This window comes from Terrapene carolina, unplaced genomic scaffold (assembly GCF_002925995.2).
Source record: "Terrapene carolina triunguis isolate 2854851 unplaced genomic scaffold, T_m_triunguis-2.0 Scaffold449, whole genome shotgun sequence".
NCBI classification, from domain to species: Eukaryota; Metazoa; Chordata; order Testudines; family Emydidae; genus Terrapene; species Terrapene triunguis.
In genome coordinates this window covers 820,678-843,307 of record NW_020664800.1, presented here as the reverse complement: position 1 = coordinate 843,307, position 22,630 = coordinate 820,678, and the positions used below count along the sequence as shown (strand labels likewise).

Sequence of the window (22,630 nt, the reverse complement as noted above, 5' to 3'; positions counted from 1 at the left end):
AGGAATGGTGTCCCTAGCCTCTGTTTGCCAGAAGCTGGGAATGGATCACTTGATAACCTGTTGTGTTCATTCCCACTCTCATCCCCTAGACGTGATAGACCACCAGGCCCTATTTGTTCTCTGGCGCCCTCACTCTGACAGAGCTTGGATGTCTACAGCAGGGGCCCCAAAATGGCTAACCAGAGCCACTTGGCTATAGTGACAGGGCAGCATATTTCTTCTAGCTAGAAAAGCCTCAGCATGACCCTCTTCATGTTCCCATCTACTTCCACTTCCTGCCCCCGTCACCTTGGCCAGCCAGAAATGGCAGCTCAATGACACAGGGTTAGCTAACATTTTGCTGCGCCGGAGACAGGCAACTCCAATCAACCCAGAGTGGGCATCAGGGCTGGACTAAATCATTGCCCACAGAGGGGTGGGGGGGAGGTAAATATTGTGACAGTGCCTCCACACCCATACAGGAGAAGCACTCCCACAGCTGAGTGCTCCACTGATGCTGCATATACCTGCACTTACTTGGGGGGCTCTGGAGCCCTAGAAGAGCCGTGACAGTGAAGGACATTTGAGGCGCATGCAGGGCAAGAGTCTAGTTGCAAATCAGTGATGAGTTTCCCAAGTTAATGACACAATTTTCCAATGACTTTCATGGCAAGACCAATGAATCAGATCAGAAAGATGGCGGGATTATATTTTGAACACCATAGAGAGGAACAGGAGCAATTTAACAGAGCTGAACCACACAGATGCTTGTGTGCCATGGGCCAGGAGTGAGGCGGTGGTTTTCTGAGACTCCGCAACCAGCCTTCCAAAAACATGAAACACAAAAGGATCTGAATAGCAAATGACAAGGTCCTTCCGTGGCTGCATGGACATGACACAGAATTTCGTGCAGCCAAACAGGTTACCGACCATCCGAGCGACTACACATGTATCAGCCGAGCTGGAGGAAGAACGGATTTTTCCGTTCGTGGCAGTTCCAAAAAAATGAAAACATAATTTCAGTTTGGGCTGAACAGAAACCAAAACTTTTGGAGTTTTCAGTGAATCTAAGAAGCCAAAAACATTTCATTTTGAGTCGAAGGAATTGATTTTTAATAAAAGCAAAGGGACTGAAGGGCTGGATTTACAAAACCCAGCTCAAGGAGATGGCGCTGATGCTGATGCCCCCTTTAGCCCAATCGTGAGGCCACTCACCTGGGAGATGGGAGACCCAGGTTCTAATCCCAGCTAGCAGAAACTAGAACCCAGGTTCCCCCGCGCCAGGTGAGCACCCCAACCCCAGGCTGCTGAGTATTGCAGTGGGAGCTCTCATTCTCTCCTGTTGAGGCTGGTCAGACAGCATGAGAATGACTCTGACTTGGTGGGTACCTGGGTCCAGTCCCTACTCCAGGGAGTATTTATACAAACAGAACAGCTTCAACAGGACATATTGACCAAGACCCATCCCCAGAGGAGCCCATAGCCAGGGGTTAGGGCACTCGCCTGGCGGAAGGGGGAGACCTGGATTCATGCTCCTTCTCCAGAGCAGGGATTTGAACGTGGGTCTCTATACACCAGGGGAGTGCTCTAACCACTGGGCTGAAGGTGTGGGGGTGCCCAGGTACCTCTTCCTCTGGGGAGGCTGATATAGAAATCTAGCCCAAAAAATTGAAGTGAGATGTTTTGTTAATGTCAAAATGGTTCATTTCAGCATTTCCAATTTAAAATTATTGTTTTATCATTTTCATTATAATTATAATTTTCATTTCAACCAAAAAAATTGCCCAAAATTGACACAAATTTGTAAAATGTTTCAGTCAACCCAAATCTACATTTTTTGGCAATCAAAGATTTTGACGGAAACCTTTCTCCCACCTCTACTTGGACAGGAAAAGGAGGGTGCTCTGCATGATAGTGTTTCAAGCAAAATCATCTAAGACAAACTACACGTAGTCCCATGCTTTCACGACAGGCAGAGACCGGTGACTAGAGCCCAACAGAGCCTAGACAAACCTCTTCTTCAGCTTCAAATACTTGGGGTTTGCAGCACCTACATTTTGGATCCAAATGAAGCCAAAGCAAAACTCAGCTGAAATCACCAGATTCCCCGGGTTTGGCTGTTGAGCCTTCTGATGTACACAGCCTGGCTCAAGCATGTAACCAGCCCTGGTCTGGTTGTCGGGGTTTGCACACCCCTCCTGGTAACGCCGCAGGCACAAAACGCAGCAAGTGAGGAGGGGCCAGGGGTTAGGAGAGGGCATATTTCCCCTTTCTGGACCTACACTTACCAAAAACCAAACCCTGGGGAAATCTAGGTATGGTTTCCCTTGAAGCCTGTTTTGGTTTCTCCAGTTTTGGGAGCTTCCACAGTGCACAAAGATTCCCAATCCTACCCCCGGGATCAGGTCCTGAGCCAACAGTTAAGCAGAAACAAAAACCTCTTGGCTTTTAGGCAAATGACTGGCATGTGTCTGGTATTCTCTCAGTCTCGTGCCATCAAAGTGGAGCCGAAGAAGAGAAGACTCCAGCAACTGCTGTGGCAGTTAGTCTATCCCAAGATGAACTGGCTACAACTGGTTTTGAATTCCACTGGAATGAAGCATTTTAAAAGTCAAACTCTGACCTTTCCAATCTAACACGTTAGATGCGTAGGAATGTGTTTAAAAAGCATGAGCACAATAACCATGTTAGGAGCGACTGAAATTCTCACCTTTACAGTCTTGCTTCTGCCTTCATGAAGCAGCAGCTCCTCTGACAAAAGGAGAGTCCGGACCGGGTTGCAAAGGTCTAGAGGCTAAACATTAAAAAAAAAAAAAAAAGGATCCAGAACGTCAACTCGAAATGAGAAAGTTTCCCATGAAACCTGTGTTAACTCTCCACCCCCCAGAAGCTCTGAGCCTTTAGTTTAAGTTGTAAACCACTGAAAGTGAAGCAGGCATGAGCTGCCCCGTGACAGCACATCTCTCAAGGATGGAAACTCTGCAGTCCAGCTAAGTGATGAAAGGGGGAAAAAACCTCACATTTAACACCTATGTCATATGAAGCTATAAAAAGATTATCAGCAGCTTCTGCTTCTCTGTACATTACTTCTTCTGCAAAGCGTGGGCTTGCCTGTGGCGGCTCGGAGAGCAGGAAGCACAACCACAGCAGTAGCCCACCCCGGTCTCATCTAGCTTCAACACGAATATGGGGAGCTACATATTTTTAATTGATTAACTTAATTAGCAAGCTGAAGAGACTCTGGGCAGGGTGCCTTCTCTCCTTCTATGCTGCAGTGGACTTTGGGCTACATAGCCAACTTTGCAGGGGCAACTTGCTTTGACATTGGATAAGCCAAGAACTCCAACAAAAAAAATCAGTTGCTCTGATTCCTGCCCAATGCTGACAAAACCAGCTTCTGAGACAATATCATGCAGAAGATCATTCAGAGCAGTGTAACTGCTGCCTTGAATGGGACTTTGCTCTGCAAAGCCTACAAGATGAAATACTGCAAAGCACAGAGGCAAAGTCTGAACTCACTGAAAGACACTGTCGTTAATATCAGTTTTAAAAGTGTGGGAACATTTCAGAGTGAAACCAAGAGTCCCTGACTTGGAAAGACAATAAAACAGTAACAAAGCCCCAGTTATGTTCTTACTTGCACCCATTGCTTGGGCACGGTGAGTTCAGATAACGCATGCAATACACATGTAGTAGTTGTGCTATGGAACGCAGTGATAGGGAAGGGAACTTGTTTTGAAAACTAGATTATGGAACTGGCTGGGCTCATCCCAGAAGCTGCAAACTGAGTCAGCCTGGTGCGTACGACTGCTATGAAAGAAGCTATCCGCACCTATGTTCAGTCCATGTAACCAGGCAGGGCTGAGGAATAAGTGTGTCCCAGACAAAGGAATGCTGGGTTACCTGCCTGCCAAGGTCTCTGATGTAACTCAAGCACTGCAAAGGCCCAGACACAAGGCAGCTGCAGGTGTACGCAAGGCAGCAGGAAAAGCCAGGTTAAACTGAGCAGAGCGTGGCACCAGCCCTCTGGAGAACAAACCTATCAGAGGTTTAGGGGCTGTAAGAAGTGGGGGGAAAGGCAGGTTGTTATCAGGGAGGGAACAAAGAGGTTAGGCCATTTGTAGCCATGGTGGATCCAGTGGATCCCAGCCATGTGGCGTGGTGACACTGAGAGTGGGGTTGAGGTGCGAAACTGGCTTGGACAAGGATGGTCTCTGTTAAGTTTTAGCCACTAGAATGCAGGTTCTATTTTTGTTTTATTTGTAACTATTTCTGTTATCTCAGCTTAGTGTCACTCAATCTCGATTCCTTTTTTGTATATTTACTCAGTGCAGTATATTGAAGTGTGACTCGTCAGCTCATCCAACAGGCTGGTGTGCATGCTGCTCTCTGCAGACAGCAGACGTGGTAACTGCTGGGAGTTCCCGTGACCAGGGGCTAGGTACTGCGGGGCTCACTTTTTAAGGACCTTTGGGGACTGGAGTGTACCTGAGGTTAACTTGCAAGGCAAAGTAAAGGCTGGCAGAGCTTTTAAGGCATTTGTTCAGGGACTAACAGACTGGAGGGTCAGGTGGATGATGCACATTCCTCTGCGGCAAGGGGTAACAAGATGACTCACAGTCCTGAACTTCCTGAGAGGGGATCACATTCCCTTAGGTTTCCTGGGACCAAATGCAGGACTATTCAGTCATGAAAAGCTGTGCAATACCACCTGGGCACAAGCAGGAGGTGGAAGCCTTAAAACCAGCTCTTATCATCAAAGTCAGAGCTAAACTGCAAGACCAAAGTTTGTGGGATTGGGAAGTTAGAGCCCCCTCTCCACCTTACCATCCATCTACATCCTGATGCCTGTCTTGACGTGCTTTGATTTTAGGGCTGCCAAGTGACAAGACTACATGAAATTCCTAGTTACATTCCCAGCTGCACAAGTGCACCTTTGCAGCCACGAGCAGAAGCTATGTCGCTCAGTACCTTCTGTAATGAGAACTCTGTGGTCGAAACCCAGGCTTGACTGGTCAGGCTTCCCCCAAACGGCTCAAGCAGCCAAGCACCAAAGGTGGAAAGCTGCCCTTTTACAATGTCAACCATAGAAGCTAGAGAAGGGGAAGTCCATCCCCTTACAAGAGCAGGACGTAGTTCCCCAGAGAGGCACTGAATGCTAGACAATACTAGGAGGGGGAAGCTGAAAATGAGGAAGGATCCAGTTCTTTGGTACACATTGCATGGAGGATTTCTTTCCCTTCTATGACAGTATCTATAGTCATCACTCAAGCTCTGGCGGCAAACTCTGTGCTTCCTGCCAAGACGCTGCGCTTGGCAGCACCATCCCTGGAGTGCAGCACAGCACGTGGACAAGGGTCTTTTCCCACAGCCAACAGCTCAGTTCCCTGACCAAAGACTTTTGATGAAAGTCGATTCTAGCGGTAAATGGTGGCTTACGAGTGGGTCTTTGAGGCACAGAGGTGAATGAAGAGCTTAAAGGAAAAGTATTTTCCACAGTGGGATACAGATGTGAGGCACATTCTCTGGCGCAAAGAGCAGGCAGCACTGCAGTTTGTTAAGAGTACTTGAAGTTAGCACGTGCAGGGCGAGTCTGTGATACACGGGCTGCCTTTGGGCCACACCAGGCTGGGTAAACAGGGGAAAATCCGATTGCTTAATTTCGTTATTTAAATTACGTTTTTCTTTTTTAAAAATAAACCTGTTTAAAATGAAATCTGATTTTAATACAAGATATGTTAGGGCCTGAACTTCTTATAACTTAGTTGTGAATGTGAAACGGGTTTTGATAAGAGAAATTTACATATCCAAAACATTTAAGATTGTTTTATTTAATCAAAATAAATGTTATATGCAGTTTTGTGTGTTTAATTAAATCCCTGTTACCATCCTAATGCAGTTTGGCACAAATCATGAGCCAAAAGTTCATTGTCTCATAAATAAGCAATATATCATTCCCCATTTCTAACATACTAAATGTACAATTAATAAGAATCTGACAATATTAGGCTAGATAAATAACTTTGTACCTTGTTATAGTGTTATTGTGTACCCTGCTAGGTTGCAAAAAGATGTACCAAATCTAGTGTAAAGGCACTCTTTGGTTATAAATCAACATGTTTTATCAGTTATATCAGCCAGAGAGAAAGCACCTTTCTTTAGAAAATAACTGGAGAAGCTGATTAAAATCAATGATTTAAATCCAGGCTTTGCACTTGGTGATTTAAATCCCCCTGATTTCAGTCAGTCCCCCCTGGCCATACAGCCTGGTTTCCAGATGTGCCGGGAAGGGCCAGCTTACCTGCACAAAGACAGGGAACACGAGCACTTTGGGGGCCAGTGTCACATAGGTGCCATAGCTGGAGTGCGGGATATGAGGCCTCACAATGGTGCAGTTCTGGTAGTTCCCATAGCTCTTCATAGTTTGCACTGTCTTCATCAGCCTGGATTTCCGCCCAGATCCCGTATGGGATTTGCCTTTCCCTGCATTTCCTGGGACCGTGAGAAACCAAAAGAAAGCAAAGGAGAGAGAGCGAGAACTGAATTTCCAAGGGTCTAGTCCACTCTGTCATTATAATTCCTGACATCGCTGATAATGCAAAGGGGAGTAACTCAAACTGAGAACTGCAGGGAATCAGTCTCTCTCAGCATTATAGGGCATGGAGCTACAATACTAGCTGAGTGAGCCAAAGATTAACCAAAACATGGGGCCAAATCCTCACCTGGCACAAACAGATTTACGCCAGCTGAGGATCTGGCTCTATGGACTTACACTCACACGCACAGCACAGTGGGTGGTTGGTACAAGGGTTTTATCAGCACTGATGTGAAACGGTTGCATTACTCATGAACACCACAATGCCAATAAAACCCAGTCAGTAGCCCAGCACCCAGCTTGGATTTTGTACATACCATATGTGGTCAAAAATATTCTGCAAATGGTTTCGAGTTTTAAAGACTGTAATTGGCATTATTTGTTGTATGTGTCCAATGGAGCAGGGCTCAAACTCATAAAAACTAACAAATGCAGAACGGCTCTAAACATGAGCGTAAATAGACCCACAACTGTCCCATACCTTGGGATCTTCTTCCCATTGCTAAGCACGGACACTCCCCTTCTCAATGGGATAAAGAGTCATAGAGTTTAAGGCCAGAAGGGACCATCAGATCATGTAGTCTGATATCCTGTATATCCCAGGCCATCGACACCACTCAGCACCCACACACTCAACCCAACAACCAAATTGAGACCAAAGTATCACAGCTGGCAGGAGACTAGACTTCTGGCCAGGAAATGATTAAGTGAGAGATACCCAGATAATCCTGGCAAGTGACCCACATCCACATGCTGCAGAGGAAGCCAATCCCCCCGCCCGCAGGTCACTGCCAACTCGACGTATGGTGATCAGTTAGACCAGGAGCATATGAACAAGAACCAGCCAGCCACACCCCTCAGAGAGAGAATCCTCGGTGCCACCACAGAGCACCAGCTCACCCCGTCCAATGTCCCATCTCTGGCTGGGGCCAGCCCTGACGCTTCAGAGGAAGAAGGTAAGAAAAAAAACCCAAAGCACCCAGGCCTAGCCCTGCTGGACTTTAAAGCGGTGACATTTTTTCATACAGAAATCCTGTCCCTGGTCCAGAACTGAATCTTGCCCAATCCTAGGGTATCTGGGGCCAGGGGAGTGGATTTCACATTATGGGGAGAAGAAAACATTCTCAGGCAGGTAACTTTTTTAACTGCAGCTCTGAGAAGCTGCTCAGGGTGGGAGATGCCAGAATAAATGTCAGAAAAATGGATTTGTAAATATATTCGTAAGTACATGAATGACCACAGGCCTCTCCAAAGCGATCACGTGGCTATTCCAGCTGCTCAGACATGGTGAATGTATATTTCAGTGATGACTTGTGAGTGAGAGTGGCAGCACCCAGCCCACACAGTTTCGGTTTTTAAGCATTGTATTTCACCTTCACGTCCAGGAAATCTGGCCAACCTCATTAGTTTTCTTTCCCGACAGGTACCAGAGTCGGTGGTGCTCTGCGTGTGCTGGGAAGATGGTTTGGGGGCCGCTTTGCTCGGATATCAACCCACTCTTTCCTCACTAATGGCATAATTTAGACAGATCAGAACCTTGCAGATTGCTGGGAGCATTTCCCCACACCCACAATCGGAGGCCTGGTGCAGAGAAGCAAGAGACCTGCACTCTACAGCTGAGGGGGATTAATGCGATCCAGAAGCCTATCCATGTCACCCCTCCCTCTGCATTAGAAGGTGTAACCCATCTAACTTTTCCTTCTGATACTCGTTTTACAGCTCTTCCTTTTGGTTACCCCCGGGATGCCCAAGGGGAGCGGGACAGTGGCAGGGAGGGGAGCGGATCATTCTCAATTAGCCAAAGACAGGCGCATACCGGAGCCCGCAATCCAAACTCACCCAAACTATCTCAGCACACTTCCCTAATCCCTGCAAGACTGTACCCTACATACTCTCTTTCAACTGGCCGAGAGCTGGGAGTGGCGGCACCATCCCAAACTCTCCAGCTGAGCCTTCCTCATAGCGACAGGAGCCGCTTTAGAAGGTGACAGTCAGAACTGTGTGCATGGGGGAGCTTCCATACAGCCTGTGGTACAGTGCTGGGATCACTGCTGAGCACAGGCTCTAACTGATGGAGTTTCATGGATCTTTTACTGGCGTGCAGCACTCGGGCATTTTTAGGTGGGGCTCTCTCCTGTGCTTCCATCCTAGCAGTAGCTGCCCTGGCTGGAGAAGGAGTTAATTGCCTTCAGAATGCCAGCTGTAGAAGTCAGCAGTGCTTCTATATCCGGGGAAATTTCCCAAAGTCTGGGAATTTTTGAGTAAAATGTTTTGCATGAAAATTCCCAATTTCCCAAGTTGAAACATTTTACTCACAAATTCCCAGGTTTGGGGAAATTTCCCAGGATACAGAAGCACTGTAAAATACTTTATCTGGGAATTTTTCACTAGATTTGGGAAATGTTTAGCACTAGGTCGGGAAAAGTTGCCATCACGATCTAGAAGCACTCATTTAGCATGGCTGCTGCTTGCAAAGCTCCATGTCTTGTTACAGATTAAACTAATGCCATGAATAACACTAATGATAGCAGGACAGCTCCGGGCTGCAATGGGTATAGCTAGTAACACAGCTTCTAGTAAATGACATCTATGGGCACTGCCTTGGACACGCCTTCCACCTGTGTGCAAACCACATGAAGATGGAAGAATGTAACCCCCTTCCTCTGCCTCAAGTGTCAGCATAGTCTAAAGTGACTGACCCCTCAGAACTGGGGGTCAAGAGAGCTGTCCTCTAATGCCAGCCTGCCTCTGACTCATGAGTGACCTTGGGGCAAGTCACAGCCTCCAGTTCCTTGGTTTCCACTTTTGTAAAATGGGAATAACAACATGCACCTTTCTCTGTAAAGCACTTTGGGATCCATAGGTGGACAGTGTTAGATGAATGATAGGTGATTTATGGGGGAAGCTGCTCTTTTCAGTCAACTAAACACCTCAAATCCTGGCACAGTTATACCTAAGTGAGAATCTACCAGCCGCAGAGCAATGCACCCAGCTTTCAGAACAGCTGCATTCCCAAATGTTTCAGAGTGGCCAGCTGCCAGATTCATTCATCTGTCAGCAGAAGACACTGTGCAGGTGACTCAGCCCGGAAAGCAGCGTGAGTGCGTGTGGGACAAATGTTATGGTAAAATGTGTATGCCGTGCAGTTGTAGCTGGGTTGGTCCCAGGATATTAGAGACAGCTGTTACAGTAAGTGGCACTCTCAATGTGTCACTGAACAGATGCATTCAGCAGAGAACTCCGCTTACCCAGTCAAAGGGCTACGGCTGCAGAGATAGCTAGTGGCCTAAGTGCTGCTTTTGGGGGACAATGAACACTGCTCCTAATAAAAAGAACAGGAGTACTTGTGGCACCTTAGAGACTAACATAACTGCTCCTAATAACCCTCCTTTGGACCTGTCAGCCACCCCCTTCAGAGCCTTCTCAGAACTACCCCCAGCAAGCTGGCGTGTGACAAAGATGTGGGGCAGGGGAGTTCCTTGCCTACCAAGAAGCAGGTAGCTCTGAAAATGCAATGCCAGGGTGCTGCCTGTCTGGGGAGGGAGGAGACTGTCAGTCCATCTGGCCCATGGTTAGTGTCAGAGGGGAGATTAAAGCAGGGCTGTCAAGCTGGGGGAAGTTGTAAAATATTTCCTATTGATAACATGTTGTTTGCTGTCCCCCTGGCCAGGGTGGTGGCTGACTACAGAGAGAGCCCTCTTTGGAAAGCCTCCCTGTGACATGGGGCCACTGAAAGCACTGGGGAGGTACAGGGGGACCCAGACCCACCCCAGGGGTCTCAGCCTACCAGAAGTGACTCCTCATCACAGCTGCAGCACCATAACTGGACAGAGTGCAGGAGCTGGTTTGCAGTACTCCAGCTGCCATCACCCCAAGAAGCCAGAGCAGCCTCTGTATCCCAGAGCAGGGCCCAGACCAAGGGCCTTTGGGGCTGGGAATCTAAGTTCTGTGTCGAGATTTCAGGGCAAAACTACACCTCTACCCCGATATAACGCTGTCCTCGGGAGCCAAAAAATCTTACCCCGGTATAGGTGAAACCGCATTATATCGAACTTGCTTTGATCCACCAGAGTGCGCAACCCCGTTCCCCCGGAGCGCTGCTTTACCGCGTTCTATCCGAATTGGTGTTCTATCGGGTCGCGTTCTATCGGGGTAGAGGTGTATTGCCAAAGGGATCTGACTGCATTTCTCTGTCAGCCAAAAGCTGCTGCCCTAGTCCCCGTGGATGCTGCCCCCTCTGTGGCTGGTGTTCCACATAGACCAGGGAGAGGACCAAGCAGGCAGAAATCTCCGAGGTCATCCATTAGGACTTAAGTCAAATGAGACTCCAGGGCGTTACTAGCAAAGGAATCTTGCCTAAAGCAATGTCCCTCTGCTAGTGCCTAGTGCTTGGGTACAGCAGCGTCAGTACTAAGTGGCTGCATAGGCTGCAGTCCCTCCAGTTGCCCGTTCCTGAATCCAGCCATTTCTGTTATGACCATCACAGAGCGCTCTGCACTTTCTGCTCCTACCTTTGCATTGCAGCTGAAACCCATAAGAAGAAAGAGGAGTGTCCATGTACCAGCAATGCAGATACAGGTGAGCATGTTCTCTCCACAGGTACTAATGCGGAGAATGGAGTAGATGATACATCTGAGGGAAAGGAGCAGAAGGAAACTCCACCGATTGGAAGGCATGAGATGCACTGTCCTAGGCATGGGGATTCCACGACCACTGCTCCCAAGAGAAGAGGCGGGTGGTGGTGGTAAGGGACTCCCTCCTCAGGGGGACTGAGTCATCTGTCTGCCATCCCAACCAGGAAAACTGAGAAGTTTGCTGCTTGCCAGGAGCTAGGATTCACGATGTGACGGAGAGACTGCTAAGACTCATCAAGCCCTCGGATCGCTACCCCTTCCTGCTTCGCCACTTGGGCACCAATGATACTGCCAAGAATGACCTTGAGCGGATCACTGCAGACTACGTGGCTCTGGGAAGAAGGATAAAGGAGTTTGAGGTGCAAGTGGTGTTTGACCATGGGATGAGTTCCAAGAGGGAGGAGTGCTAGGCAGAGGCAGGTTCCACCTAACGAAGAGAGGGAAGAGCATCTTCGCAAGCAGGCTGGCTAATCTAGTGAGGAGGGCTTTAAACTAGGTTCTCCGGGGGAAGGAGACCAAAGCCCTGAGGTAAGTGGGGAAGTGAGATGCCGGGAGGAAGCACGAGCAGGAGAGTGCAAGAGGGGAGGACTCCTGACTCATACTGAGAAAACAGGACGATCAGCGAGTTATCTTAAGTGCCTATACACAAATGCAAGAAGCCTGGGAAACAAGCAGGGAGAACTGGAAGTCCTGGCACGGTCAAGGAATTATGATGTGATTGGAATAACAGAGACTTGGTGGGATAAATCACATGACTGGAGTACTGTCATGGACGGATATAAACTGTTCAGGAAGGACAGGCCGGGCAGAAAAGGTGGGGGAGTTGCACTGTATGTAAGAGAGCAGTATGACTGCTCAGAGCTCCAGTATGAAACTATAGAAAAACCTGAGAGTCTCTGGATTAAGTTTAGAAGTGTGAGCAACAAGGGTGATGTCGTAATGGGAGTCTGCTATAGACCACCAGACCAGGGGGATGAGGTGGACGAGGCTTTCTTCAGGCAACTAGCAGAAGTTACTAGATCACAGGCCCTGGTTCTCATAGGGGACTTCAGTCACCCCGATATCTGCTGGGAGAGCAATACAGCGGTGCACAGACAATCCAGGAAGTTTTGGAAAGCGTAGGGGACAATTTCCTGGTGCCAGTGCTAGAGGAACCAACTAGGGGCAGAGCTCTTCTAGACCTGCTGCTCACAAACAGGGAAGAATTAGTAGGGGAAGCAAAAGTGGATGGGAACCTGGGAGGCAGTGACCATGAGATGGTCGAGTTCAGGATCCTGACACAAGGAAGAAAGGAGAGCAGCAAAATACGGACCCTGGACTTCAGAAAAGCAGACTTTGACTCCCTCAGGGAACAGATGGGCAGGATCCCCTGGGAGAATAACATGAGGGGGAAAGGAGTCCAGGAGAGCTGGCTGTACTTTAAAGAATCCTTATTGCGGTTGCAGAAACAAACCATCCCGATGTGTAGAAAGAATAGTAAATATGGCAAGCGACCAGCTTGGCTAAACAGTGAAATCCTTGCTGACCTTAAACACAAAAAAGAAGCTTACAAGAAGTGGAAGATTGGACAAATGACCAGGGAGGAGTATAAAACTATTGCTCAGGCATGCAGGAGTGAAATCAGGAAGGCCAAATCACACTTGGAGTTGCAGCTAGCAAGGGATGGTAAGAGTAACAAGAAGGGTTTCTTCAGGTATGTTAGCAACAAGAAGAAAGTCAAGGAAAGTGTGGGCCCCTTACTGAATGAGGGAGGCAACCTAGTGACAGAGGATGTGGAAAAAGCTAATGTACTCAATGCTTTTTTTGCCTCTGTCTTCAAGAATAAGGTCAGCTCCCAGACTACTGCACTGGGCAGCACAATATGGGGAGCAGGTGACCAGCCCTCTGTGGAGAAAGAAGTGGTTCGGGACTATTTAGAAAAACTGGACGAGCACAAGTCCATAGGGCCGGATGCGCTGCATCCGAGGGTGCTAAAGGAGTTGGCGGATGTGATTGCAGAGCCATTGGCCATTATCTTTGAAAACTCATGGCGATCGGGGGAGGTCCCGGATGACTGGAAAAAGGCTAATGTAGGGCCCATCTTTAAAAAAGGGAGGAAGGAGGATCCGGGGAACTACAGGCCAGTCAGCCTCACCTCAGTCCCTGGAAAGATCATGGATCAGGTCCTCAAGAAATCAATTCTGATGCACTTAGAGGAGAGGAAAGTGATCAGGAACAGTCTTCATGGATTCACCAAGGGCAAATCCTGCCTCACTAACCTAATTGCCTTCTATGATGAGATAACTGACTATGTGGATGAGGGGAAAGCAGTGGATGTGTTATTCCTTGACTTTAGCAAAGCTTTTGATATGGTGTCCCACAGTATTCTTGCCAGCACGTTAAAGAAGTATGGGCTGGATGAATGGACTATACGGTAGATAGAAAACTGGCTAGATCGTCGGGCTCAATGGGAAGTGATCAATGGCTCCATGTCTAGTTGGCAGCCGGTATCAAGTGGAGTGCCCCAAGGGTCGGTCCTGGGGCCTGTTTTGTTCATTAATGATCTGGAGGATGGCGTGGACTGCACCCTCAGCAAGTTCGCAGATGACACTAAACTGGGAGGAGTGGTAGATACGCTGGAGGGTAGGGACCTAGACAAATTAGAGGATTGGGCCAAAAGTGGTAGCAGATGACAGAACAAGGAGTAATGGTCTCAAGTTGCAGTGGGGGAGGTTTAGATTGGATATTAGGAAAAACTTTTTCACTAGGAGGGTGGTGAAGCACTGGAATGGGTTACCTAGGGAGGTGGTGGAATCTCCTTCCTTAGAGGTTTTTAAGGTCAGGCTGGCTGGGATGATTTAGGGGGTTGGACTAGATGACCTCCTGAGGTCCCTTCCAACCCTGATATTCTATGATTCTATGAAAAGAAATCTGATGAGGTTCAACAAGGACAAGTGCAGAGTCCTGCACTTAGGACGGAAGAATCCCATACACAGCTACAGACTAGGGACCGAATGGCTAGGAAGCAGTTCTGCAGAAAAGGACCTAGGGGTTACAGTGGACAAGAAGCTGGATACGAGTCAACAGTGTGCCCTTGTTGCCAAGAAGGCTAATGACATTTTGCGCTGTATAAGTAGGGGCATTGCCAGCAGATTGAGGGATGTGATCATTCCCCTCTATTCGACATTGGTGAGGCCTCATCTGGAGTACTGTGTCCAGTTTTGGACCCCACACTACAAGAAGGATGTGGAAAAGTTGGAAAGAGTCCAACGGAGGGCAACAAAAATTATTAGGGGGTTGGAGCATATGACTTATGAGGAGAGGCTGAGGGAACTGGGATTGTTTAGTCTGCAGAAGAGAAGAATGAAGGGGGATTTGATAGCTGCTATCAACTACCTGAAAGGGGGTTCCAAAAAGGATGGATCTAGACTGTTCTCAGTAGTACCAGATGACAGAACAAGGAGTAATGGTCTCAAGTTGCAGTGGGGAAGGTTTAGGTTGGATATTAGGAAAAACTTTTTCACTAGGAGGGTGGTGAAGTACTGGAATAGGTTACCTAGGGAGGTGGTGGAATCTCCTTCCTTAGAGGTTTTTAAGGTCAGGCTTGACAAAGCCAAAACACTCCTGCATAAGGCCATGGAGTAAGTAGGACCTTTTCCAAACTAAATACTAGTCTAACCAACATTATAGAAAGGATGTGGAGCAACTGGAGGGGATCCAGAGACGAGCGACAAAGATGACCAAAGGGATGGAACACAAGCCATACGAGCAAAGGCTGAAGGAGCTGGGTATGTTTAGTTTGGAGAAGAGGAGATTAAGGAGGGACATGATAGCAATCTTCAAATACTTGAAAGGCTGCCATAAAACAGATGGAGAAAAGTTGTTCCCTCTTGCCACAAAGGGCTGGACAAGAGGCAATAGGTTCAAACTACAACATAGCAGATAGTACACTAGCACTTTTGTCAATTAGGGGTGTGAAAAAACACACACACAGCGACCGACATAAGTTTCACCGACAGAAGCGCCGGTGTGCACAGCCCTATGCCAGTGGGAGACGCTCTCCTGCCAACATAGCTACCACCGCTCATTGGGATGGTTTAATTATGCTGACGGGAAAGCTCTCTCCCGCTGGGATAGAGCGGCTACACGGGAGACCTTACAGCGGTGAAGCTACAGCGGTACAGCTGTGCCGCTGTAATATCTGTAGTGTAGACATAGCCATAGATTAAATCGCAGGAAAAACTTCCTACTGTCAGAACAGTAGGACAATGAAACAGACTGCCCAGTAAGGTTGTGGAAGCTCCTTCACTGGAGGTTTTCAAAAGGAGGCCGGACAGCCATCTGCCTTGGATGGGTTAGGCCAGTGGTTCTCAACCAGGGGTATGCATACCCCTGGGGGTACACAGAGGTCTTCCAGGGGGTACATCAACTTATCTAGATATTTGCCTAGTTTTACAACAGGCTACATAAAAAGCACTAGCGAGATCAGTACAAACTAAAATTTCATACAGACAAAATGAGAAGTCAGCAATGTTTCAGTGGATCCATTAAGGGGGCTGGCCAAAAACTACACTTAGTACAAAATTTTACAGCTGGAAAACTTGCACGGGCAGTTGCCCCAATGCCAGGAGGGGACCGTTCAATTAGAGAAGCATAAAGAACTTCTCGTCCTAGCCCACACCTAGAACCGCAGCCCCATGACACGCCCAGAGCAGAGCTCTCAAGCTACCCTGGAGCCAAGCAGACAACAACCCCACCGTCCATCCAGATCCCACCTGAAGCAGATCATTGGGAGAAGCCTCCTGCTCCCTGGCAATGGCAGCTCTCCGGGCTGAAAACGGTGATTTCCAGCATCCAGTCTGCACCCAGCTGAGCACCTGCAATTCTCTCACCTGTGCTGGGCTTAATCTGAAACACACATGCTTGGGACTGCTCTCCCTGAGTCCCTGTGTTTACACTGGTCATTTCAGCTCAGCAAGCTCAGGAGAAACTCTCTTTAGCTCAGCAACATCTGTCCTCACCAACACTCATCAAAACGAGCCCGACCCCCTGCACAGGCCGGGTTCCTGGCCTCCCGCCGCCCCCAGGCCAGGGGGCTCTTGGAGGCATGCCTGTCCTTGCTGTACAAGACTCTGAGGTCCAGCAGGGAGCTCACGCGCATGCAGTTAACCCCTCTGGCCGCGTTCAGTGGCTGTCTGCAGGAGTAGCTGATGCTGCTAGGTCAGAGAGGGTAAAACAGCAACTACAGAGCTGCAGGACCGGGGGGATTCAAGCAAGGGGCCAGTGCCAACAGAGAACTGCTAGTATGGCATTGCTCACCCAGCCCCAGCGAAAGGAGAAGCTGGGTCTGCAGGGCTGAGCCCCGCTAACCAAAGTCCTTCACTGAGATGCACACATTCCCCTTGCAACCACTGTCCATCCACCCTCTTCTTCTCCCAACCCCAGCAGCAGCTTGAGGTCTAGGACTGCATTTGGAATTCCTTAGAATAAACCCTACATCTCTTGGTATTGGCTAGCTTTTTTCATTGCTTCGGGAACATTTTATTGAGCTGCCATAATGAGAAGACTGGTCTCTCAACAGAACCCAGGCATTTCAAGGCCACAAGCAGCACAGCTCGCCCAGTAGCTTGGCTTTCTGAGGTATTAAATAAACCAAACACAAGGAGAAGCCTCACACCCGTGCACAAAGGACAGGCAGAGAGATCATTTCTCAGCCCAGGGCCTTTCTCCACACCAGACTGTTCCCATACTAGGTGTATTTTGCATGAATATCCTCTGGATCTGGAATTTGTTTTGTTATGATACAGAGACACCCAAGAGGAGAGAGGCAACGTGGGGGAAAGCACACACTTCTCATGAGTCCATTGGCAAGCAAGTCGTTGGCCTCCTGTATTACAGACACCCATGCAGAAAGAGGAACTCAGGGCTGCAGAACATGCTACAACCAGCCAAACACACCGGGACTACAGGGTTGATTGCTAAGAAGATGATAAGACTTTTCCAGCTTCTCACAAACGCTGGCTCTAGAAAACCATATCTTTAGTACAAACCGCTAGCAAGCCCAAGCTAAACCCTTGGAGGTACATCTGCCCCATTGGCCCATGCATTGAGCCTAGTCTACAAGTGGTTTTGCATTTAAAACTAGACTGGATGCACTAACGTGGGCCTGCATCAAGCAATCCTGTCCTGATGCCGGGCCCAGGACTCTGCACACCTGACGCTGCTTCAGAAAGGCTGATTTTAAACAAACATCCCACACCTCAGAAGAGCACTTAATGGCCCAAAGGCTCAGAGCTTAGGGCCCTGCTTCATCTAATCCACCAGAAACCAAACACACATATTGTCACAGAAAACCCTATCGCCCTCCACTCCATTCACCTTCCCTTTAGCCACCCCTCGCTCTGCAGCAAATGCCCCCCTTTCCTTCCAGCGATTGGCACGCACCTCTGCAGCCGGCTGCCCTGTTCGGAGCTGACACTGCGCAGGGAGGCAGCGGGGAGCACCGCACTGGAGGATTTCCCACAAGCAAACGAGCTGCCGTTCACACGGCTCTGGAGCAGTCTGTGCAGAGGAACCACACGCCCTTTCCCCAGACAATATGTTGAGTCATGGGGCATGTCACCACCAGAGCACACGAAAGCCACTCGCCCAGCGGGGGGTACCAGAAGTACACGTTTCTCTGGAGCCAGACTGGCATCAGTTCCCACAGCTCTGAAGGGCAGGACTTGCTGTTATCCTTCTAGCTCCTCACCCCACAGCAGAGACCCAACAGAGCTGAAGGGATGAGTGAGCCAACGGGGTTTCAGGGAAAGCTGGCACAGTGGCTGCAGCAGCCTCAGACAGTCATGTAACTTCGACTGCACTAACACCTGCCAGAACCAGATCCAGCGCCAGTTCCAATTGCTCGGTAAGAAAATGAACCCACTGGGGATGTCCTGTGTGAGGAGCAACACCAGCATCTAGAGAGCTCCTTTCCCCAAGCCTGAGGAGGGCAGACCCAGGCAATGCATGGCAGACAGGCCCACGGAGATATTCAGGGACCTGCCAGAATATCCCCCCTCAGCGCTTTTCATCCCAGGATCTTAGAGCACTTTGCAAAGCAGGGCACGTAGCATTAGCCCCATTTTAGAGATGGGGAAACTGAGGCACACTGGTAGGGGACGGAGACGTGCAGTGATGTGCTCCCAGATTTGAACAAGAGCTCTCAAAGAAGGCTCCCCCTCGTTCAGCTAAATGCAGGACGCTCCTGGCGTGATTCGCTCTCCTTCACACAACAAAATAACCCAGTAATTCTACCATCTTCCTCCCATAATCTTCACCCACCCTTTCACAAGGCCCTCACCAGATCCATCTGCCCTTACACCTCAGCCATGCTTCCCCCACCCCTCCAGCAGCTCCTCTAGGGGGTCTCCCCTACTAAGAAGCTGTGGTGGCAAGTGGGTTGTTTCCAGCCCTTTGGCTGTGTGGTGCTTGGCTGGACGTGGAAAACGTCCTTCTGGTGCTGGCTCATGGTCGGCTGCAGAATGGATCCTCTTTGTTTCCTGAGATGCCTGTTCTCCTCTGACTGCTGGGAGGGCCTGGCTTGTGTGGGGAGTTTCTAGGGAGGAGCTGGCTGGGGTGGGGTGCAGGGGTGGGCAGGCAGGCATGGCAGGGACATCCACTCAGTGGAACAGCAGCACGACCCCACAACCTGCTCCTCCCCATGCCCAGCTGGAACAGCTGACAGGCTCCACGAGGAGAGGACATGGCACTTGCTCCATATGCGATGCGCTGCTGAGGAGTGGAGGTCCCTTGCAGCTGCTGCTCTGGCAAGGATGGGGCACTGCAGGGCAGCCGCCGCCTCTGTGAGCAGCAGAAGGGAAGCAGCAGAAAGGTCAGTCCCAGCCCCAGAGAGGACGTCTGCGGGTGGGTCTGAGAAACCACTGCTTGCCCCGACCCAACATCACCATTCCCACTCACCGACAGCAGGTGATATGCACAGGGCTAGCCTGAGGATGCTGGGGAAGGCCAGAGAAGTGAAGCTGTGGGACAAACCCTAAGCAGGGGGAGGGCAACACTGAGTCCCGCGCCTGCTGCCAAAGGGGGGCAGCCCTGCAGCTTGTCTCCTCAAGCCTTTGCAGTGATGTTTCCAGGCTTAGGTCCTCGCAAAGCACAAAGCCAGAGGCTTTCCCTCCTGGGCCTCAGGCTGGCTCTGTTAGGCAGGGCTGGTCCAGCTTAGTGACTGCACAAGGTCACAGCCGAGGGGAACCCAGCACAGCTTCCCTCCCAGGCTAGTGCCCCATCCGCTGAGGGGGGGCGCCACAGCAACTGCCTAGGCAGCTAAGCTCCCGAGTCTGCCGAGCCGTGGGCTGTTAGGAATGGACACTTACCCACAGCGGCATCGTGCTCCTGATACACCGGCCTCAGCAGCTGGAAGACACAGAGCAGGCAGGATATGGTTACTCCCGGTAGGACCCACACCAGCAATCTTCAGCACTCGACTTCCAGAGATCCCCCAGCACTTCGCAGAGGTGCACTGATGGCGAGAACTCCAGCCCTGTGTCCTACCCACTGGAAAGCCTCCCGGTTTCCCCCAGCACTTGGCACAACCCTGCTGCCAAACACGTTCAGGACAGCCGGCCGTCATGCCCCTTAGCAGGACAGTATCAGCACACACAGTGATGGGAAGAGGCCTTTGGGACACAGCACCAGCTTGGAACCTAATTTACTGTGCTGAAAATAAGCAAAGACCAAAAACGCTTCCCCTCCCCCCTGTGGCTGGGAGGGCGGGTGAGGCATTCACTTCAGACAGGCAGCAGCCCAGACTCACCCCACAGGGCTGTACTGTTCCCTTCCCCTCCTAGCTAACCACACCGTACCCAGCCGACACAGATACAACAGTCGCCCCCAGTGACATCTTGGGGGGGCGGAAGGGGCTCGTTGGGGTCAGTTTGCATCATACCACTGTGACATTTCTTGGTGCACAGGACCAGGAGCCAGGGACCCCACAGCTGTGGGCTGATTGCCTGTTCCTTGCAAACAGCCAAAGCCAGGGCTTCTGCAGACACCAAGATACAGCAAGAAGCAGTGTCAGCTCCATGCATGAAGGTCAGCCTGTGCAGGTGGAGGTGCAGATGCAGGTGCAGGCTGGGGAGGGGGGAGGGCCTGCCTAGGCGCATCAGAGAGGCTGAGGCTGGAGGCAGGATCACAGGCTAGCTGGAGCTGTGAGGTGTCAAAGCCCATGAGCGCCCAGAGCTCAGTGCCGCCCCTTGGAGGACCACAGAGCTTTAAACACCTCATTTCTGGCAGCTCCTCAATCTGCACCCCACTCTCCCGAAAGGATCTACGTAGGGGACCCTCCGGGCTGACTCATGTGAGCTCAGGGTGGCTACTCCTGAAGACCTCCAGTGCAGCCCTGGGCCCAGCAGCTCCAGAAAGCCAGAGCGTGTCACAGACGAGGCAGCACTGGTGCTCTAGGGATCAAGGCCTGGGGCCTTGCCTTTGGCTGATCCTGCTTCAGGTGCGAGGTGGCTTAGGACAGGTGTCCCTGGAGGTAGGGCTGGCTGGCGAGCTGGTCCAGGCGTGGCCCCATCAGGGGCACACCCAGTGCCCAGGGGCAGACGTCGCTAGTGCTGGAGGGGGCCGTACCTGACTCCCAGGATTCAGAGGTGCTAAGAGGATGTAGTTCTTGTCCCCGTCGGAGGATGCCCGGGACAATGGTGGCATCGTGTGCTGGCTCCGCTTCCCAACCTCCGTGTATCGCGCCCAGTTGTTCAGCACCAGCCTGTCGCTGCCGTCGTACACGATGTGGCAGCTCTGGCGCTGCTCGGGGCGCGAGGGCACCGAGCTGTTTTTCTCCCGCTTGTTTGGAGGCGACTGGAGGTCGTAGGTAGATTTGCAGGACGACCTCCGTATCATGCCTTCAAGGCCCGGCTTGATCTGCGGCACGATCCTCCACACCAGCAGGATGATCTCACTGGGACAGTTCCTGAAAGAGACACCGTGGGGGAGGGTCAGAGGAATGCAGCCGGGAGAAGCCAGCCAGCCCCACGGGCAAGCCCAGCTCCAGCACAGCAAACAACACGCTCGGCAGGCGACACTAGGCACAGAGTGCCCCAACCCACACAACTTCAGCAGCCACACAGATATCCCACACCACCAGAGAGTCCCTCTCCCTTCCCGTCCCATCCTCCCGCCCCGAGTCCCTCTCCCTTCACTTCCCCCCACCCCGAGAGTCCCTCTCCCTTCACTTCCCTCCCCCCCGATTCCCTCTCCCTTCCCTTCCCTTCCCCCACCACCAGAGTCCCTCTCCCTTCCCTTCCCATCCTCCCGCCCCGAGTCCCTCTCCCTTCACTTCCCCCCACCAGGAGAGTCCCTCTCCCTTCCCTTCCCAACCTTCCGCCCCAGTCCCTCTCCCTTCACTTCCCTCCCTCTCCAGACTCCCTCTCCCTTCCCTTCCCCCCACCCCGAGAGTCCCTTTCCCTTCACTTCCCTCCCCACCCCGATTCCCTCTCCCTTCCCTTCCCCCACCACCAGAGAGTCCCTCTCCCTTCCCTTCCCAACCTCCCACCCCGAGTCCCTCTCCCTTCACTCCCCCTCCCAGCTCCCTGCACCCCTAAGACCCTCTCCCTTCCAGCCTCCCGCTCCACTCGAGAGACTCTTGCCTCCCCTCCCTCACACCCCTAATCAGAGACTTCTCCTCCCCCTCCCCAACTCCCCTTCCCAGCCCCCTGCACCTCCTCTGAGACCCTCCCTCCCCAAACCCCTGTGCCCCTCTGAGGCTCTATCTCCTCCCCTCCCCTCCAGCTCCCCCCGAGCCCCACTCTCCCCACACAGATACACTGGTACCCCCTCCTCCCCAGGCAGCCCCACAAATCTGCAACCCTCAGCTGGGCCCGCCCTCCACCTGCCACTCCCCTCTGCAGCACGTGGGCCCCATGCCAAGGCTCCCGCCTCAGTCCAGTCTGGGGCTGCTGCCTGTCCAGGTTTTCCCGGGATCGCCCCACCCCTGAGGCGGCTGTGCAGGGAAACCTGCCCGCCAGCTCAGCGCACACTTCAGCTGGCCAGCTCTCGGGGCTCAGGATCGCTCCGGGGCCCCGTTCTCTGTATCCCACGGGGCTGCCCCCGCCCAGCCCGACGGGGACTGGAGTGTGAACAGTCACCGGATTTCATGTGCCAACTCCACGCATTTCCAGTGCTCCACGGGCTGCTGGTTCAGCTGCACCACAGTGTCCAGCTGCTGCAGGCCGGCCTTCTCCGCTGGGCCACCTAATGGAGAGAAGGAGCCGTGCCAACAATCTGCCCCAGGACAGAGCCAAGCGCAGGGACAGTGCCCCCCGCGGGGGATGGACACAGGTACAAGGGTCAGCTTTGCATCCGGGGCATTCGCTCCTTCGCCCCAGATCCCGCTCCCTACTGCCCGGATCTGCTAAGGACCCCGTCCCTTCCCTTCCCTCCCTACCGC

At 51.2% G+C, this 22,630-nt stretch overlaps 1 protein-coding gene across 1 annotated transcript in view; it reads right to left on the bottom strand.

The window, feature by feature from the left end:
* RGS3 (regulator of G protein signaling 3) overlaps positions 1–22,630 on the bottom strand; it is a 198,025-nt gene that overhangs the window by 113,584 nt on the left and 61,811 nt on the right. Inside the window, exons 10-14 of the mRNA XM_026658479.2 lie at positions 22,329–22,434; positions 20,815–21,154; positions 19,557–19,596; positions 6,281–6,471; positions 2,690–2,773 (exon numbers count right to left, since the gene is read on the bottom strand). Coding sequence (XP_026514264.1) covers positions 2,690–2,773; positions 6,281–6,471; positions 19,557–19,596; positions 20,815–21,154; positions 22,329–22,434 — 761 coding nt within the window. The remainder of the gene's footprint in view (positions 1–2,689; positions 2,774–6,280; positions 6,472–19,556; positions 19,597–20,814; positions 21,155–22,328; positions 22,435–22,630) is intronic.